At 37.2% G+C, this 20,838-nt stretch overlaps 2 protein-coding genes across 3 annotated transcripts in view; one reads left to right on the top strand and one right to left on the bottom strand.

The window, feature by feature from the left end:
• LOC115452590 (facilitated trehalose transporter Tret1) overlaps positions 1 to 8,165 on the top strand; it is a 36,654-nt gene extending 28,489 nt beyond the window's left edge. For both annotated transcript variants that reach the window (XM_037439849.1, XM_037439848.1), the window contains exons 3-7: positions 580 to 782; positions 1,787 to 1,973; positions 2,702 to 3,084; positions 4,689 to 4,797; positions 5,493 to 8,165. In XM_037439849.1, the coding sequence (XP_037295746.1) occupies positions 580 to 782; positions 1,787 to 1,973; positions 2,702 to 3,084; positions 4,689 to 4,797; positions 5,493 to 5,797 (1,187 nt within the window). In that variant the 3' untranslated portion in view covers positions 5,798 to 8,165. The remainder of the gene's footprint in view (positions 1 to 579; positions 783 to 1,786; positions 1,974 to 2,701; positions 3,085 to 4,688; positions 4,798 to 5,492) is intronic.
• Positions 8,166 to 8,491: 326 nt separating this feature from the next.
• Positions 8,492 to 19,174, bottom strand: LOC115455155 (lactase-phlorizin hydrolase). Its single transcript, XM_037439906.1, is given in 14 exon segments — positions 8,492 to 8,960; positions 9,356 to 9,600; positions 10,220 to 10,531; positions 10,716 to 11,386; positions 11,531 to 11,649; positions 11,815 to 11,903; positions 14,684 to 14,840; positions 16,157 to 16,355; positions 16,358 to 16,400; positions 16,791 to 17,081; positions 17,083 to 17,097; positions 17,247 to 17,917; positions 18,147 to 18,265; positions 19,087 to 19,174. Coding segments are annotated over 14 exon segments (3,141 nt in total). The 5' UTR covers positions 19,137 to 19,174; the 3' UTR covers positions 8,492 to 8,800.
• Positions 19,175 to 20,838: the final 1,664 nt, after the last annotated feature.

The following is a 20,838-nucleotide window of genomic DNA, read 5'->3' as shown; positions in this document are numbered from 1 at the left end:
AATATTATATGCCGAATATATAAGTACAATTCGTTCTCACTTAAAATAAGTGCAGATCATTGACCTGGTAACAAATTACAAGCCCAATGAAAAGATTAGGCTGCAACAAAAACATTTATGTTTGAAGTAATAACTTCGCGTTTAATAATATCAGCCCTGTATTATATACTTGCCCACTGCTGAGCACGGGCCTCCTCTACTACTGAGAGGGATTAGGCCTTAGTCCACCACGCTGGCCTAGTGCGGATTGGTAGACTTCACACACCTTCAAAATTCCTATAGAGAACTTCTCAGATGTGCAGGTTTCCTCACGATGTTTTCCTTCACCGTTAAAGCGAACGATAAATTCACAAAGAATACACATATGATTTTAGAAAAGTCAGAGGTGTGTGCCTTTGGGATTTCAACATGCGGACATTTGTCTTGGCAGTCAGTTCCAAACCTAACTAGGCTATCGTCGCTTATAAAATAATATTTCGTTTGCCTCGAATAAATCTATCTAGAAATTGGTAACCCTGTATTCCGTATTGGTCATCGCATGGCTAATAAAAATATACATTCTATCCCTCATTGTTCCAGCAAACTTCCTATCAGCATACCTGGTGGATAAAATAGGTAGGAAGTACTGCATAATTCTGTCGTGCGTGCCGAAGATCCTGGTGGGCCTGCTGTTCACCTTCGCCTCGGAGGTCTGGATGCTGATGTTGGGGCGCGCCTTGCTCGGCATATCGGATGCTTTCGTCTTCACCGTTGTGCCTATTTATGCCTCCGAAATTGCTAGCGTGAGTGATATTTCTCATGTGTTATATAATATTAGCGTTGTATTATATATACTGTCTTACTGTTGGGCACGGGCCTCCTCTACTACTGAGAGGAATTAGACCTTAGTCCACCATGCTGGCCTAGTGCGGATTGGTAGACTTCATAGTTCACACATCCTGGAAATTCTTATAGACAACTTCTCAGGTATGCAGGTTTCCTCACGATGTGTTCCTTTACCATTAAAGCAAGTGATATTTCACGAAGAATACACACATAATATTTAGAAAAGTCACAGGTGTGTGCCTTTGGGTTTCGAACTTGCGGACATTCGTCTCGGCAGTCCGTTCCACAACCAACTAGGCTATCGCCGCTATTTCTCATGGGTTAACTGATAAAATATTTATAATTGCCAATGATCGCTTATAATAATGATATTCGTTTATTGATCACGTAGGAAATTTTATTGAATATGCAGATCTTATGTTACGTCTAAAGGATTTTTAGGTGCTATGACGATTTATAATAACCGTAGATTCATTTTCTGTAAGGTATAATATTGATAGATGGTTCGGTAGTATAAAATTGAAAACATAAATATCACATCATATAACTGAGTAAATAAACTCAAACGTTTATGCTAATCTGGTAAATCCATAATGCTTTATTGATACAACACTTTGGAACAATTTTTGAAGAAGTAAAGAATAATGTGTCCGTAAACGCGGCTTGCAGAAGCGGGAAGAGATGCCATAATCGACCTATAAATAATAGTTTTTAGTCCGATGACCTGATTGAAATAGTTTACAACATAGACAATCACAGTATTATAAGAAAGCAATAGGGATCACGGAATAATACATGATGGGCTCCTTGAGGAGAAGGATGATAACGGTAGCCGCCCTGGATTTCAAAACTTTTTTAATTTCGAGACGATTCATTCCATATTTTTTGTGTCTCATTTTTAAACTACGTTTAATGTTACATCCTATTCAAAATTACGGGATACATGATTTTCTTTTTTCAGAAAGAGATTCGAGGAGCTCTCGGGACGATACTCCAGATACTATGCTCGTTGGGCGTGGTCATCATGTTGTGTATGGGACCGTTCATATCCTACGTCAATCTGAATGTCATCTTTACTGTCTTCACAATAGTGTCCACAATACCACTTATATTTTTACCTGATAGCCCGTATTTCTTGTACTCTAAAGGTAATTATTCATAGTTGGAACTGTTCACCGTTTTTTTTTATATGATCATACTAAAGTGACCGCACTGCAACTGATAGTAAGTGGAGGTGGTCCAAGGAAGTCGACTGACGGGAGATGGTTACCCCTCGGCAGTCGACACAATTATGCCGGCCTGTTATAACCAGATACACTTATATATACTATACAGATACTATACTATATATATACTATATAGATATACTACGTAAGCCACTATGGTGGGTTATTTAGCTTTGGAACTGTGAATTTGTGTGTGATAACATTTCATGCAGTAGGTACCTGATGCTTTATCTGTATGTTTACGAATACTGCATTGATTGACAGGTTTTAATGAGAAGTCACTTACTTATAGATTTTAATTTATAAATTAAATAAAACAAAAGTAAGAATGATAAGCGTATATACAGATTTACAAGACTTTTAGAGGGAGTTAGGGAGTTAATTACGATAATAATGACAATACCAAAATTACAAAAAAAGAAAAACACTTTTACGTCAGGTGATTAAGAAATAACATTTGAATTTCCATTTCGAGTAGGTGGCTTTTTATGGGTTATTTAACCTTTTATGTTTATGATGTGTTTTTCTAAATCTTATCATCCCTAAAAAAATTATTAGTAAAAACAACACACGTAGTAGGTATTAACATTGCAGCAACCTAACACAAAGTTACGAGCAATGAAATTTAAATCAATAATTAAATTTTGCAGGCAAGAACAAGGAAGCATTCGAAGTCCTTAAAATGCTACGAGGCACAGAGATATTAGCAAACGAAGAACTAAAAGAATACGCGCTGGAAGACCACAAAGTGGACGTCAAGATAACAGAACTATTCAGAAACAGGATCTTCCTGAAGTCATTCGGGATTGTCATCTTCATTGGCATCTTGATACAGGCGATAGGGTTCAATTCGATATCATTCTACCTGCAAACGATATTGGAGTCGACGAAGACCAGCGTGAAACCGGAGGTAGCTTCGGTGATCATAGGAATCATTCAGCTGGTAGCAAGTGTTTGTACCACACTGGTCACTGATAGGTTCGGCAGGAAGCCTATTTTATCCACAACTTTAGTTGGAATGACTGTTGGAATGGTAAGTTACATATTATACAAAATTTGATGGTAGGTCTCTCATAGGCGAGAGTTGATTGGTACTAGGTATTGGTGGACTGTTTTGCTTACCTTTGCCGCCAGACAACTGAGTGCATGGTCTGTGCTCCTAATAGGAATTAATGCATTATAGTACAGTATTCGTATCCAGTAAGATAATCTATTTAGTATTCTTTAGACGATACAATTCGTCAGAAATAAGTTACATTTAGACACATGCTTGTCTATTTGCTATAGACACCCGTGCAATGTTCACTCTGTCGTTATTTAGTTCTAAATACGCTTATGTGCTATTGAAATTTCTGTACAAAAATGTACTTAAGGAAACCTTTATTTTAAGGCGTAAATTGGGGTGTCCTAATTTAATAAATATTGCTGTAGCATAAAACTTCACAAATTTAAATATTTAACGACTAAAAAGATTTTAGTTTCGCAATCCGCTCTCAATATTGACAAGAACGATTTAGGTAGGTAATTTAAGTTATGTCACAATTTAAAGTCTTCAAGCGAGGCCATGAAGAAGCAAAATTGAATATTAACCTAATGAATTAAAGCAAAAATAAATCTAGAGGCCGTTATATTTATTCTGGATAATTAATATATTTTATGCAAATGTGGCTTATGTTTAATTTGCATAAAAATATAATTAGGTACAACAGCTGTATTCGCACATGTTTAATCATTTACTTGAACATATTTGATATACTTACTCATAATCTAAGAGTTGGGTTTATATTTTATTATATTTGATTTGGAATAAACGTGAGTAAGTCATTTAAAGTACGGATCATATTTGGCACGGAATGGTGTTTCCAACAACCGTATATTCCAAATTCTATACTGAAGGCAGACACTGCTCGAAGTTATGTGTAAATAATATTTTTACCCAATGATTGCTTATGTTAAGGTGAATGTTAAACATCGAAATAAAACTTATTTTCTGATTTTATCACGGATTTAGTTTTTTAATTTCTCCCGATTTTCAAAAACTGCGGTTTTTATGCTCACCGGGTAGATTGAGGTGTTGGTCGTCCAAAAGTAAAAGTCAGATAAACATCCCTCATTTTACAATGAGGTATAGAAAATAAAAATCTGATAACTAGCTTAACGTCGAAATATACTTACATAACCAAAATATCGCCTAAAACGTTTAAAGTCCTAACAATGTTTCTGTGAACAAAAAAATTATCAGCAAAAAAGTATCATTGTAGTACCTATGATGCGCATGCTTCGTGTTCTATCAGCTTACATAAACGTGGTTGAAATCAACTATTGTTTTTTGTTCATATTTATTTTTATCGTTTGACGTATGGCATTGTATGAAAACATCAGCGGTAACGCACAAAAACTGTCCTTACATATTGTTCTTCGTATTTTATTATTTGTAACAATACTGTTTAATGATGATGAATATTCTTGACCAATTATTATTGACTTCACAAAAATAAAGTCGGCCTTATAATGTTTCATTTGTTCATTATCGTTTTTATTAGCTTCAGGTCATGTACTGCTGATCATGTCTGTCCCCCGAAGACTCCCAGATTTACTTCTACATGCCCATTACATAATATTTTTTTTTTATTTCAGATCGGTTTGGGCGTGTTCTTCAAGTTGAAAGACTCTGGTCCAATAAGTGGTGCTATGAACTTCTTGCCAATCGTATCTTTGATATTAGTTGTCTTCGGATATAGTGCAGGTATGTTATTGAATATACGCTTACGTTAGCCTATTCTTATCTTTATTAGTAAAAGGTAAATACTATAAAGGTATAATGCGATAGTCGCACGAACCCGTTGCATATTTTGGGTACGGGCAGTATAAATAGTTTTTGTCGGTTCCCGCAGTGGAAGGGACTTTAATAAATATTTTGACAACGTGAAAAGTAAATGAACATACGTGGAAGCGGATGTACGGAGCGAGATGGAAATGAAATTTCAACCAAGCTCCTTAAATAAAAATCCGGTTGATGCAGCCGGTTTTTAACAGATTGGTTTGGAAATCTGGGAAGGCCTGTGTTCAGCAGTGGACTTCTAAACGCTGTAAAAGAAGAGATATACTAAAATCGTGCACGTTATTATAAATACTGTATGTCAAGCTTTAACATAATATTACATTTTAACGTCACCGACACTGAAGATTTGCGAGTTATTAGGAATATCTAATTTGTCTAGTAGTAAGAAGTAGGCAAAGAAAATGCGTCTCCTGGTAGTAAGGGATCTTGTTTAGAACACCCATAACTACAACCAAAGGTGTAAAAATCTTGTAGAACGGGAATTGGAAGCAAGTAGTAATAATAGATGTATTCGACTTACTACATCGCCAGGCCGCACGATATATATTTCCATATAAGTGAGTAATATGTTAATGCATCATAAAACTTTCCTATTCCAGGCGTTGGCTCGCTAGTCTGGGTATTGACTGCAGAACTCTTCGAGGACTCCGCGCGAGGCATCGGGATCTGCCTCTCCAGCGTTCTCTCTTACATTTCCTTATTCCTCATGACGAAGTATTTTGAGCAAATGGTCACAGCCATCGGCCCTGCAGTAACCTACTGGATCTTCAGCGTTAACGGTGTCATTTTCACATTGTTTATCCTGTTTTGCATTCCTGAGACGAAGGGGAAGAGTTTCTCCGAAATCCAGATTGCTCTGGGCGCTAAAGATAGGAATATAGCAGAGGAAAAGACTAAATGTTGAGCTATTCGGCCTAGATTTTTTGAGTTTGTTAGTATCTATCTTAGGAACCGCTTGCACATGATTAAAATGCTACTGAAATTAATCGCGTGAAATGAAGACACTGCATAGTTGATGTGTTTGACTGCGTGTTTGTTCCAAAATGCGATACGGTTTTGCAAGCGATTGCCAACAGAAATATCATTTTTTAAGAATAGCTATAATGGCGTTCTCAACAAAAAATCGCTGAAATAACAAAACATAATTATATGATTTTTAAGTGATTCATTCAAAGTGACCTTTAAGAAATCTCAGCAGTTATTTAAGGCGATAAAATTTCGTCATATTAAATTTTAAAGGCCGAAATATCCATGATTATTAATTATTTTTACGTTTTTCTTTCAACTGCGAGAACTAATCACTAACTAGACGTGAATTTAAATTCTTTACTTGCCAATACTTGTTTAGTTACCCAGATTAAAGGTGAAACAAAATGTATGAAAATGGACCTTGAGGTATCGCCTTAAGACTTTTTTATGTGCACCGTTTATGCAGTAAGGCGGACATTTTACTGGTGAATAAACTTCTGTGATATGGTATTAGAGTGGATATTTTTATATTTTCGATAAAAAGCTAAATGAATGAGTAATAAGTGGGAGAAAATTACTCGAATACTGAATAAGTTCATTAAACAAATATATCATTGGTAACTTACTAGCACATTGTGATATCAAATAAATTTAACGGACTTCAAAAATTAGGTTTTCAATTCGACTCCATTTTTTGTTTACTAAAGTCGTTCATTGTCGTATTTGCTATAGTTTTTCTATCAGGCGCCAGTGTGACACTAATGTGTGTACCTTAATGTAATATGAACCGTATATTATACGTAACACAGTATAAAATTGAAATGCTATTTAAGTATTTACCTTGACACAGTAGTGTTTCTTCATCTTCGGTGACCCATGTCTTTTCTTCTCATTAGCCTACGGAATATCATTGACCCGTGAAGAATCTTGTTTCCGGTCTCCGGACGTCACTTCCTATTTGCTTGATGATTGATTTTTTTGTTTCGGCACGGAAAAGTGGGTTTATCGCTTTGTGTCAAGCTCAGTATGGTTAATGTAGTTGAAATAATGTCTAAGCATTTGTCCGGAGTATGGAAATGTTCCCAGTAAATGGCAATGAATGATGGATATATTAAGACTTAGCGGACTGAAGGTAGGCATGATACTATGTCTAGCTATACCAAATACGCGGGAAAAAATCATCGTAACTAATTACTGACATCGGTTAATTTTGTGTATAGTTAGTTTTGGTACCTACACGTCCGATATATTCCCAACAGTATTTTTGTATTACATGTCCTAGAACCGAAAGGCACTGGTATGATTAGGCACAAAGATATTTGTTTTTGGTATTTCGTTATTGTGTTTGATTGATGTAGGTACTTAAAAATGTCACCTTACAAAGAACATTGTGGTAAATATAACGTTCCTTTCATTTATTACAAAAAATATTTCAAGGCAAGTAAATGTACTATAATTAAATAATGAAATAAATGCATGTGGATGTAAGCTCGGTAATGTCGGTAAGCAGTGACGCAACTAGTGCATAGTTGCCTGCCTTTCCTTCGGGGATAAAGGCGTGATCTTATGTATCCTCGGGTATAATGCGTAAACTGTTATATTAATTACATTCAAGAATAGAAGTGTCTTGTAGTTTCTAAAGCCCGTGGCAAAATTATTTTTCCTTTTAAATACTCCATTGGTCTTAATTTTAATATTTGCTCCGATCTAGAGAATAAATTAATTAAGATAAGTTATATGTAAGCCTGTCAAAAGAATCTGATTGGTCCATTTCGGAGTAAATACAAAAAAGTGATTGCGCTAATTTATTGGAAACGTCGGATTGAAAACCCAAAAATAGATTGCTGTATGAAATAAATCTACAGCACAATCTGATTAAACGTTACGACCTCTTCAATCTATAAAGTTTATAAAATATCGAATTAATAATCTCGTCCAATGGTTATACATGTTTAAGAATAGTTAGAATATTTATGGCTAGACGGCCCTTTATAATAACACATGGTTGATATGTGCCATAATGTTAAATATTTTTTTTTGTTTTATGATCATGCTTCTTATTCTGGTCACAAAATCCAGAATTAGGATTTATACGTTCAATTTGTTCGTTGTGCTGATCTAGGATGCGAATATTTTTAATTTATGCTCTAGATATGAAGAAACTTAAGAGCTAAAGGCAAGCCAATATATTTCGTAAGCATTTGTGACATTTAGTTTCACTGAAATGTAAATTTTGTTTCAACTCTAATACAATTTAAGGAAATTAATACTTATATTCAGTTGTAATTAAAATATTTAATACATCTTTCGTTTCATTATAATTATTATGTGTTTATAACTAGGTGTTGCTCGCGGCTTCGCCCGTGGAAAAGCCTTTCCTGCTACAAAAATCCGTAAATCTACTATCTAGTGCCACTTGTACCTACTTACAATTAAAATATTTCCCACGTCAGTAAAATAAATGGGATGATAAAAAGTAGTCTATATCTATGTTCATCTGGAGCGTAGTCTACCCGATTTCCACACTTCATCAAAATCCATTCAGTGGTTTGTGCGTTGAATTCTAACAAACATTCAATCATTTTTACGAACAAGAAACAAGATAAAATAGCAATATCTGTTCTTTTGTTATTGCTAAAAGTTTTTAAAACGGTCGCTTTCGAAAACAATAACATATTATCAATATTAAGTTTACGCAAATTTCTTTGTTACTAATCGTAAAAGCAGGTTGATGATGTTACATTATTATAAGAATTTACATCCATCAGTGCAATTTTTTTCAGTACACGAACCTCCCTGTGTGAACTAAACTGTACTGAAGATTCGAATTTCGAAAAGTCAAGTTGAAAATATCTCAAATAGAGATGGCGCTAAAATAAACAGACACATTTTTATAATTTTTTTTTTGAATGAAAATCCATAATAGCAATTCTTTTCATTAATTTGCATCAGTAATGGTCATACACAAAGAGTCAGGTTCGTAGTTATGATCGATAACACGGGTTTCAATAATGTTTTTGTACACGAATGCAGACTTGCGCGCAGTTCGCTTGCGAGCAGGGTCGTTGAAATCCACTTCGTAAAGACCATAGCATTCCCTGAAATAAAGAAATATATAAATAAAACACTTATTTGAAATAGAAATCGTGAATGATTAAACGGATGATTTGTCATGAACAAAACTTTTCTAATGATCCTGATATTTACAATTTGATTTTCGAAGGTGATATAGATTCAATTGATGTTGCCTAGAATTTTAAAATACAAATGACTATAAATATATATGACATCGTTTCCCGCGTTCGTCATCCCGAAACATTAGATTTAAAGTCAATATAACATAAGAAATATATTGTTCGGTGCAATTTTATTTAAATTACCCAGCAAATTTTATTGCTAATTATCAGGAAGAACAGCCAGCAACCAACCTACGAACTAACTACCCCAAACCATACGCATGCGAGCACGCACGTTCCAAAACAAATCAACTCACGTATATCCCTCCATCCATTCAAAATTGTCCATTAGACTCCAAGTAAAATATCCCTTGAGATTAACACCGGCTTCTAAAGTATCTAGAACGCTCTCTAACGCCGCTCTGTAATATGCGATTCTACGGTCATCAATCAGTCCACTGCCAGGTGATTCGGACCAGCCATTCTCCATGATGTATATGGTTAGATCCTTATATTTTGAATTTAGGTGAGTGAGGGCGTTGTATATGCTGTTTGGCGTAAGCTGAAATTATACGAAGGAAGGTTTTGGTTAGAGTATGGCTTGGTATCTGTAACAAGATGGTTGTAGTTTGTTTGCAACGTTTTGACAAGGTTATCTGAATGTCACTTTAATTCACATTGTTCCATAAAGTTGGTGAAAGTTCCCGATTCCTTTGGTGTATGGACACTAAAGGACTCGTGAACGTAGTGATTGTACGAATAAATAAATCCTTTCTAAGATGAAAAAACCCAGTTTAAATAATTTTCTAACCTGACCCGGGATTCGAGTCCAGGACCTCAGGGTGGTAGTAGTACATGTCCCGCATACGCATTGAAACTACGCCACCGAGCCAGTGATCGTATATTAAACGACAGACATGCAAGTAGATGTAAGTTATTAAGTCTGTTTCGTCTATGGAGAAGTTGAGCAGTTTATTTTAATTCAACCATGCGATAATATAATGATAATAATAATATCAGCCCTGTAATATATACTGTCCTACTGCTGGGCATGGGCCTCCTCTACTACTGAGAGGGATTAGTCCTTAGTCCACCACGCTGGACTAGTGCGGATTGGCAGACTTCGCACACCCTAAAAATTTACAAAGAAGATATATCATTAATGAATATTAGTTGCTTACTCTGAGCCAAGAAGACGCTGCAACCGGCCAATCCGGAGACACGTACGCGCCAACATCAATATCGTCGTATATCGACGGCACCGGATAAATTGTTGTCTTATACTCATCTGAAGCACTTATCAAAACACCGGTGTAGTGGTTTACGCCGAAAAAATCAGCTGATCCTTTTACAAAAGTCTTCTCATCTTCAGTAAAGACGGGCAATCGGGACTTGGAATATCCTTGACTGGCGCTTTTTGCTGCTACTCTGTCCACCAGTTCTTTCGGGAAGCCTCCTTCTTCGGAGAATATAGGGTTTGCGTACAACCCCCACTACAAATAAAGATTATTTTACTAGCAGTGGTCAAGAAAGGAAATTTAGTTTACAGAATTACAAGTTTTGAATTTAGATCTATTCTAATATTATGCAAGTCGATTTAAATGGAAATAATAAATTTAAATAGGATTTGCGCCATTTTACCCTAGTTTAGAGTTTAAAGGTTACTTAAAAGCAAACCTCAGCTTGTCGTCTGAGTTCAGCAGCGAACTCGTCTTCTTCGGAGTCGGTGAGAGGTCCGAACCAGTTGACACTGATGGTGATGCCGCACTCGCCGCCCTGACTCGCTTTGAACTCGTTGTTGTAGAGGTAGTATGCCTTAGCATGAGCAATGACGAGGTTTTTGGCGCAGATGTATGTACCTACAGCAGTGGCGTTAAGTATAGGCGCTTTTAAAGTGGTACCATAACCTTGGTAGCAGATCTCACGAGGCTCGTTAAATGTTAGCCAGAACTTCACTCTATCGCCAAAGTTTTTGTACACAACCCTTGCGTAGTCCTCGAACCAGTCAGTTATCAGATGGTTGGCAAATCCGCCTAATTCTTGTAGTTTTTGAGGCAGATCCCAGTGATATAATGCTACCACAGGTGTGATGTTGTATTTGATCATTTCGTTAATGAGGTTGTTGTAGTAGTTGATGCCGGCTTGGTTCACTTCATTGGCGAAGCCCGTGGGGAGGATCCTGGACCAGGAGAGAGAGAAGCGGTATGCGTCCAGTCCCAGCTCGCGCATCATCTCCACATCGCGTTTGTAATTGTGGTACGAATCAGCAGAGACATCACCATTACTCTGATCTTTGATCACAGTTGGATTGGTATGCGTCATGTAATCCCAGATATTTTCACCTTTTCCTGGAAAATACTTTATAGAATAAGTCTGTATCTTGAGTGATACAGAGAAAGATAACATTCTATTCGATATGCAACTAGCACAAGTGTCATTCACAGTAATAGCACAATAATCTTATTTGAAATCTTAGTGAAGTTCTATCTTACCATCTTCGTTCCAGCCTCCTTCAATCTGGTAGGCGGCTGTAGAACACCCGAACAGGAAGTCTTCTGGGAAGTGCCTCTCATGCGCCTTAGTGACGACGAGGCAGCTGACTGCCATAAAACTAGAATATAAAATATAAATATAGAAATAAAACAATTTTTCGAACTTTTTCGTGGTTTTATATAAAAATGGCGATATCATGTCTTTCTCCCGACGTTTTATAGACTTTGGAGCCTTCAAGATCATCTGAAGAAAATGCTTCATATACTAAAACATACAAACTAACCTTGTCCAAATCAACATTATGCTGCAAAGTTGCTTTTTTTCACTGCTAAATAGACTGCAGTCCAAATTCCAAAGAGATGCAATGTGCTTCTAGACAGGCCCGGCTTTTCTAGGAGTTTCATAACACTATGTACAATCTAATGTTATGGTATGTCCCTCATAGGAAGCATTTAACAATTGAATGTTTTTTACATTACCAAGCACGCCCATTTTATGAGATTCTTATCTTTTTCTCAAGATTTTAACATTATCACTTCGAAAGTGTATTTATGTTGTCAAATTGTATATCGTCAGTTGAAATAAGAATTAATGTAACCGTAAAAATGAAAAAAATTGAGCTATAAACAAGATGGATTTTTTATTATACACGTCTTACAATAAATCTAATACAACGTATGTGATTGCCTTGAAAACTGTGTGATAAGTCACAAAATATAAATAAATCGTGGCATAAATATTAAATTGACTAATTTATAGACTGTATTTGTTATAGTTACATTATAAGTATCAATACTTTTTTCAAAACATGTTAAAGTAAGATGAAATGACACGATTTTTCATTAGCGCCATATACTATCTTTTAAACTTTGATAGCATGCCCCATACGAAATCTTTCAGATGAACAACGCTATTTTGAGAAAATGACTTTAAACTGCAGTGGAGCAGCATACACGCACAAAAAGTTATAACTCTTCCTGTGAATTCGTTTTTTGGCTCTCTTACATAATTCGTTCGTGGCGGTTACAGCAACACATATTTCCGCTGACGATAAGCATGAGGTAAGTTTTTGGCGTGACGAATACGCAAAACTGCACCATCCTTATCGCATCTAGATAGAAATTCAAGTGACTCTTAAGTATACCTAACTGCAAGGCTACGTCAGTCTCTTTTATAATGTTAGTTTAAATTTACTAAGTAACTATTGGATGTTACTTGCGAGTAAGTAGAAGTAAGGGTTGCGGCCTTGCCTGCATAAAAGTTCTGGAACTAAGGTTTCACTGGGACATATCTTCGGGATAAAATTTAGTCAATATTAAATTGAATTGCCTCTGTGCTAAACAAAGAGTTCTTCTGCACCTAAGTCAGAATCAGCAGTGGCACACAATTTATGACACAAAGCGGTAAAGCTCGGCGAGACTCAGGAAAAACGATTTTGTTTATCCCACAACGAAATTAATCAAATGGAATGATAGAGAGGATCTTGTAAATATAATAAAATTATGACACCCGTTGTAATTTCTCTATAATTCACTTATTTTTTAAAACAATGATTCAACATATCTCCGTCTACGCACATCCAGTATGATTATATTGACTGCCGATCGACATAATCATGACATGGGTAATCATCTTTCGTCAGTCGACATTCCATTGGACACTCCACTTACCATCAGGTGCAGTGGGGTCGCTTTGTTCATTCGTTTTTGCATCATTACACTGCAATATCGTAGAAATAAAATCGGATGGCCCAATATTGTAAAAACGGTCGAGAAGTACCCTTACTTCCTAGAAATTTGATTTCGAGCGATCTAAGGTGTATACCCAAGCTAATTTTCCATGGGTTTAAATGTTACTTACTTCATATAAGTTGACTAGCCTTTGCTCGCGGCTTGCCCGCCTGATACAGTTTTTCGGGATAAAATTCCTAGGATAGAAAGTAGTCTATGTCCTATCCTAGGGAATCAAACTATCTCCAAATCAAATTTCATATAAATCCGTTGGGTAGCTTTTGAGTTTATCGCTTTATATATTTTTTTGATATTTTTATAGGAATAATTCCGTCATACATGATTGTTGTGCAATTTTAACCGTTTTTGCAGCGCACGCAACGAAAGCTCTCAAATGGAATAATTTTATAAATTTTTGCATCATTTTTCATGAACGCTCCGATCCTATTAGTCTTAGCGTGATGTTGTATAGCCTTATAGCCTTCCTCGATAAAAAATGATCTATTCAACAATAAAACAATTTTTCATTTCGACCCAGTACTTAGTTTCTGAGATTAGCGCGTTGAAACAAACTCTTCAGCTTTATATAATAGTATAGATAGAATTGATATAGAGTTATATTGACACATATTATTTAACCCTCTCATGTATGCTAAAGATAAGATACAATGCATTTACCGTTGCGAGCGATAATCGCCTTTTATCACTCTTATAATAGGAGATATTGCCTTTAATCCTCAATACTAAGATAGTGTGTAATGCATAATTCAGTAGAACAACAAGTAAATGTAAACAACATGCCGCTAATTTAATTATTTAATTTATTTTATAGATTAAAGGGCCTTATTCCGTCTACGGAAGCGAATTCGTCTTCTTGCATCTTCTTCTAATCAATGGAAACCTTTAACCATATAGGTAAATACTGCCGTGCTAAGCTCAAAAGCGGTATTTCAAAAAAATCTAAATCTTGAATTTTATGTCGTCAGATAGATTAATTAAATTGAATTGATTCATTAGATAGTATTGCTATACCTATCCAATGACCTTACCTAAATAATGGTATTTTGATTAGAACTTGATAAAAAAACCTAAACAGAGAATCTCTTACATACAAAACTATAAAACTATATTTGCAAAACTTCGATTATCTCGAAATAAGGTTTCCCTGATATACCGCTTTTGCGCTTAGCACGTCAGTATATGGGATTTTCGACTCTATTATACGGGTATCAAAGCTATCCAGCGAATGGAACGTCCGTAAGTACGAAAAGATGGTTTCGCCCTGACGGCATAAGACCTACTGACCCTAATTGACTGGAATTAAAATAAAACACAATATTTCTAATTCATAACGATAGTGTATTGATTTACATTTGTCCTGAGTTCGTTATTCTTTAATTTAAAATTCTATTTTTATAATCAGTGTCCCTCGTCTATGGTCATCACTAGAGATGGAGGATTGTAGCTATGGTCTATGGTGCGGGTCCTCAAGATCTCCTTGTAAACGAAGGCGGACTTGCGAGGGGTGCGCGTGCGCTCTGGACTGTTGAAGTCTACCTCGTACAGGCCGAAACGTTCCCTACAAATAAAAAATGGATACCATGGTAAAGAGGAGAAAGTAAACTGTTATTGTTGCTAATTATAGGATACTAGCTTTGCCCGCGGCTCCGCCCGCGTTATAAAGTTTTTCAGGCTAAAGTTTTCCGTTATAAATGTAGTAGTTTCCCGGGAGCCTATGTTCTTCCCAGGGTCTCAAACTGTCTCCATACCAAATTTCATCTTAATACGTTGGGTAGTTTTGAGTTTAACACGTTCAGACAGACAGATGCAGCGGGGGACTTTGTTTATTTAATATATTTTTTAGAACTTTTAAAGTGGAACAATCCCGTCATACATCATTGTTGCATAACTTTAACCGTTTACGCAGCGCAGGCAACGGAAGCTCTCAAAACTTATAATTTTCCCCGTTTTTGGAACATGTTTCATTACTGCTCCGCTCCTATTGGTCATAGCGTGATGATATATAGCTTATAGCGGTCCACAAATAAAGGGCTATCCAACACAAAACGAATTTTTCAGTTGAAACCGGTTGTTCCTGAGATTAGCCATTACTGCTCCGCTCCTATTGGTCATAGCGTGATGATATATGACTTTGAGCACTCCATAAACAAAGGACTATTCAACCCAAAAGAATTTTTCAGTTCGAATCGGTAGTTCCTGAGATTAGCCATTACTGCTCCGCTCCTATTGAATATAGCGTGATGATATATAGCCTATAGCACTCCACGAACAAAGAGCTATCCAACGCAAAAAGAATTTTTCAGTTTGGACCGGTAGTTCCGGAGATTAGCCATTACTGCTCCGCTCCTATTGGGTATAGCGTGATGATATATATAGCCTATAGCACTCCACGAACAAAGGGCTATCCAACGCAAAAAGAATTTTTCAGTTTGGACCGGTATTTCCTGAGATTAGCCATAACTGCTCCGCTCCTATTGGGTATAGCGTGATGATATATAGCCTATAGCACTCCACGAACAAAGGGCTATCCAACGCAAAAAGAATTTTTCAGTTTGGACCGGTAGTTCCTGAGATTAGCGCGTTCAAACAAACAAACAAACAAACTCTTCAGCTTTATATAATAGTATAGAAGTATAGATTTGTATGCGGTCGGAAAACGATTTCCGACACAAAGTATAAAACTCGCCTAAATTGCCGACGTAAATATCGCGTTCCGGGTTTAACTTGTATTTATCCCGTTTTAAACAGGCCGGCATAATAATGTCGACTAACGAGACATAGTCATCTTTTATCGATGCTCTATCTGGTCACCATTCTATGTATCATCCTGCATAATGAAGGCATTTTGCCGTACCCAAATAAAAATATACTAACGTATATCCTTGATTCCACTCGAAGTTGTCCATGAGACTCCAGGTCATGTACCCTTTGAGATTAACTCCTGCATCCAGAGTGTCCAACACGCTCTCAAGCGTGGCGCGATAGTAGGCGATACGGTCGTCATCCTGCAGGCTATCAGTCGGGTTGTCGGACCAGCCGTTCTCGGTGATGTAGAACACTGGGTTGTTGTACTTTTGGCCAGATGCGTGAGGGCGTTGTAGACGCTGTTGGGAGATAGCTGGAGACGAAATGTCGATCATTATTGGTCACAGTACGAATTTGGAATTATGTCGTCAAGTTCTAGACACGTGTTGAACGTTATAGTGGACTTAAAAGGGGAAAGCCTTTTTTAATAGCGTTTCCTATGATGAAATAAATTATACATTGACTCCCTCCTAGCCGAATTTCGACCGCGGAGGAAAAATCTCCCCGTAGATCAGCCAGGTACCTGAAAGAGATTACAGTGCACGAGTGTGTGCGCAATACACAGGTATACTCTGTACCTCACAGTCCGGTGAGACGGCAATCCGGCAATTATAATCAAATTGCAATCCGGCATGACCGGACAGAGATCAGTTGCTGGACAGATTTTTGTTGATATAATGAGGATTTTTAATAGTAGTCGTACCACTAGCCATGATGAAGCTGAGGGCTTCCACTCCGGAGGAACGTAAGAGCCGATGCCAATGTCGTCCCAGAGCGAGGGTACGGGATGCTGCTCGATGTACTGCGTGGCGGAGTTCAGGCTCCCGGAGTAGTGGTTGACGCCGAAGAAGTCTGATGCTCCTTTTACAAGTTCCTTCTCTTCGTCAGTGAATTCTGGCAATCGGGACCGCGAATAGCCTTGCTGTGCGCTCTTTTCGGCAATACGAGCTGCAATCTCTTTAGGGAAGCCGCCCTCGGCAGAGAAAAATGGGTTCCGCATAGATACCCCACTGAAAATATAGATTAGTTTTTGTTACCTAATTATAATCAAATTGCAAATAAATTCATCAGAAACAGCCATAATAGTCTTTGTATTTATTCGCAGATATAATATTTAGATCCTGTGTAACTTTGGATAATATTTGGAAATAACACCGACCTCAGCTTGTCGTCTGAGTTCAGCAGCGAACTCGTCTTCTTCGGAGTCGGTGAGAGGTCCGAACCAGTTGACACTGATGGTGATGCCGCACTCGCCGCCCTGTCTCGCTTTGAAATCTTTGTTATAGAGGTAGTATGCCTTAGCATGAGCAATGAGGAGATTTTTAGCGCAGAGATAAGTACCGACACCAGTGGCGTTGAGTATGGGCGCCTTGGTATTGGAACCGTAACCTTCGTAGCAGATCTCTCGAGGCTCGTTGAATGTGATCCAAAACTTGACTCTGTCGCCGAAGTTCTCGAACACCACCCTCGCGTAGTCCTCAAACCAGTTGATGATAAGTGGGTTCGCGAATCCGCCCAACTCTTGCAGTCTCTGCGGTAGGTCCCAGTGGTACATTGTCACCAAGGGTTGAATGTTGTATTTGAGCATTTCGTTAATAAGGTTGTTGTAGTAGTTGATGCCGGCTTGGTTCACTTCATTGGCAAAGCCCGTGGGAAGGATCCTGGACCAGGAGAGAGAGAAGCGGTACGCGTCCAGCCCCAGCTCGCGCATCATCTCCACGTCGCGTTCCACGTGGTGGTACGAGTCGGCGGCGACGTCACCGTTGCTCTGGTCTGTGATTATTGTCGGGTTGGTGTGCGTCAAGTAATCCCAGACATTTTCGCTTTTAACTGTAACGAATTGAAAAATCAGGGAAATCCGTGGAACCACCTTCATTTTTTGTTTACTCTCTATATAGCCAAGTGCTATTTCTCTCATACGACTTAACAAAGTTTTTACCTTAACCCGCGATGCCTCTAATTTTTATGTTACCCTGGTAACGTCAGGAAAACTTGTCACTTAGCATGTTCCCTTCTAATGCCTAATATTAATAGATTAATAAACTTTTGATGTCGTTACCATCTTCATTCCAAGCTCCTTCTATCTGGTAAGCAGCAGTAGCGCAGCCGAAGACGAAGTCATCTGGAAACTTCCTCGCCTGCTTCTCTGTTGCTGCATGGCAGCATACCGCCACTAAACTGCAATAATAATAATATTTTATCAATATTATTCAAGAAAGACAAAACGGTGAAACGGTTCAGGACCGGCAAAGTAGATTGGAGAAAGCCTCGTGGATACAGACCAATGCTGGTCTGATCAGATCCTCACCAGTTTTGACTGTACATTGTACAGTCAAAAGACAAAAAAGTAAAGAGAGATAAAGCATATAGCTCGGAGTGTATTCTAAAAAGTAAGTATGTCGCGTTCCGAGATCAGCTTGTGTATATCAGGTTCCAAAAGGCCGGCATAATTGTGCCGACTGTTAAGGGCCAATCATCTCTCGTCAGTCAACATTCTATTGGACACCACTCCACTTGCCGTTCCCATAAAAAAACAAACAGAGAAAATAAAAATGTATTTATATTTTGAGATAGATAACGAAAACATCGAGCTTTTTTTTATTTATTTATCGGTTTATTGGGTCACTCTCATGACTCTGGGATGATAAAATACGACTCGTACGTACTCGAGTGTTACGTTTATTGACACTAAATCGATCGCTATGTACCTTCCTACCATTCTTACGGTCCGATTTAGCTTATCATAATATTGTTCCTGTTAAAACTATATCGATAAACATTGAAATGTAATAGCGAGGGCGACTCCTAGCCGGCCATCGCCATACAAACCACCACACTCTCACAGTGACTCTTATGAAACACAATAGTGAAACACTAAAAAAAAACATTAAAATGTCAACTTGAAAACACAAACAACGTACCACAACTACATTACAGACTCCTTATATTTAACACCAAAACCACACGAACGAGTCTCTGGACTCTGACCTCGTACTCACCTCAACACAAGCACGAGCTTCATGTTGATGCAAAAATAACTGTTATACATCGCTTAAATACAAATTTATATCTGCATGTGGCCGTTATCAGTACTGCCGGAGATCTGCCCACTTCACACTTTAGATTTACCTCGCTTAGCTTTTGGCTCGCGGTTTCGCCCGTGTGAGGGTTTTCCAGGATAAATTTTCTATATTTTTTTCCCGGAATAGAAATTAGTCATGTCCTCCCGAGGTTGCAAACTATGTCGCTACCAAATTTCATAAAAATCCGTTGGGTAATTATGAGTTTATCGCTTTCTAACAGGCACACAGATGCGGCGGGGACTTTGTTGTATAATATATTTTTTTGATTTTTTTTAAGAGAATTAATACATATTTGTTGCAACTGTTGACACAGCGCACGCAACGGAAACTCTTAAAAGTAATAAATTTTCGCCGCTTCGCCTCTATTGGTCATAGCGTAATGTTATATAGTTCATAGTCTTCCTCGATAAAGGGCTATCGAACATTTAATTTTAGGTAGCCCATTTATCGAAAATTCTTTTAATAAAAGTTTTTCAATTCGAACTAGTAAAATTGGCGCGTTCAAACTAATAAACAAAATCTTCAGCTATATATAATAGTATATAAATAATAAATAATATTAATAAGTAAAAGTAAGAAGTATGATAAGAATATATTATGGCAACCTCCATAGGAATTTTAAAGGGATTTTAATTGAAGAGCCCGGGGCCTCGGCTTGGGAGAAATCTATAGAAATTGTAAAAAAATATTAAATTTAACTTTTATAATTTTTATACATGTCCATTAAAAATAACAATGCATATAAAAATATTAAAAATGATGTCAAAACAAATCTGCTTTGACATGTAACTACGATATGGATATTTGATTAATGATTGTGTTCGTGGCGAAGTTGGATGGTGGTTCGATCCCCGGGTCGGCTAAAGAGTGATATTGGATTTTTTACTCAGCATTAATACAGAGTCAGGAATTTGTGCCCGATATGGCGACAAACTTGCCTCCTATCCAATGACTAAATATAAAGAGGACAGGCCTCAAAAGTTAGCTATATGAATAAGTTATATTTATGTTAGGGAAATCGACGCAGAATTGTCAATATATATGTCTATCTCTTTTACTCAAAGCTTATTTGGAACGCAACAAAAAGACAAAAATAATTGCTTTCTTCGCATATGGGACTATTTCGTTTACTTCAACACACTGGGACCGCCTTGCGGCAGAAACGCCATTTATTGCAGGCCAGTCAGCAAGTACATGTAGTGTCAGACGATGTAAACAAATCTTCATAAATAATGAATTTAAAAGTAATATAATCATATTCTCAATTGTTCAGGGTGATTATTAGTGTATTAGATACGTTTCGAAAATGACTCAGTGTTGTGTGAAAGGATGCAAATCGAATTCACGCAAGAAAGACCCCGAAATATCTTTTCATAGGTTAGTAACTGTTTTACCGAAAATTAGCAAATATCTTTGTATATTTACTTTTTGGATTTGTTTTATCAATTAAAATGATATGTGGATCTGGTTTGTTAAGCTTTGGACCCTTTTAGGCGTGATTTATACACATTAAAATCATTATGTTTGTTTACACACGAGCTTAGGGATGGGTGGATTTGTTTAGAAATTATTGATATCGATATTTTAACAGACGCCCGTTTATCAGTTACGGTTTTGTCTTTGAAAGAATGTTAGAGCACACATCAATATTGTATTATCCAGAACGAC

This window comes from Manduca sexta, chromosome 18, assembly GCF_014839805.1.
Source record: "Manduca sexta isolate Smith_Timp_Sample1 chromosome 18, JHU_Msex_v1.0, whole genome shotgun sequence".
Lineage (NCBI taxonomy): Eukaryota > Metazoa > Arthropoda > Insecta > Lepidoptera > Sphingidae > Manduca > Manduca sexta.
This window is presented reverse-complemented; position numbering and strand designations above follow the sequence as displayed.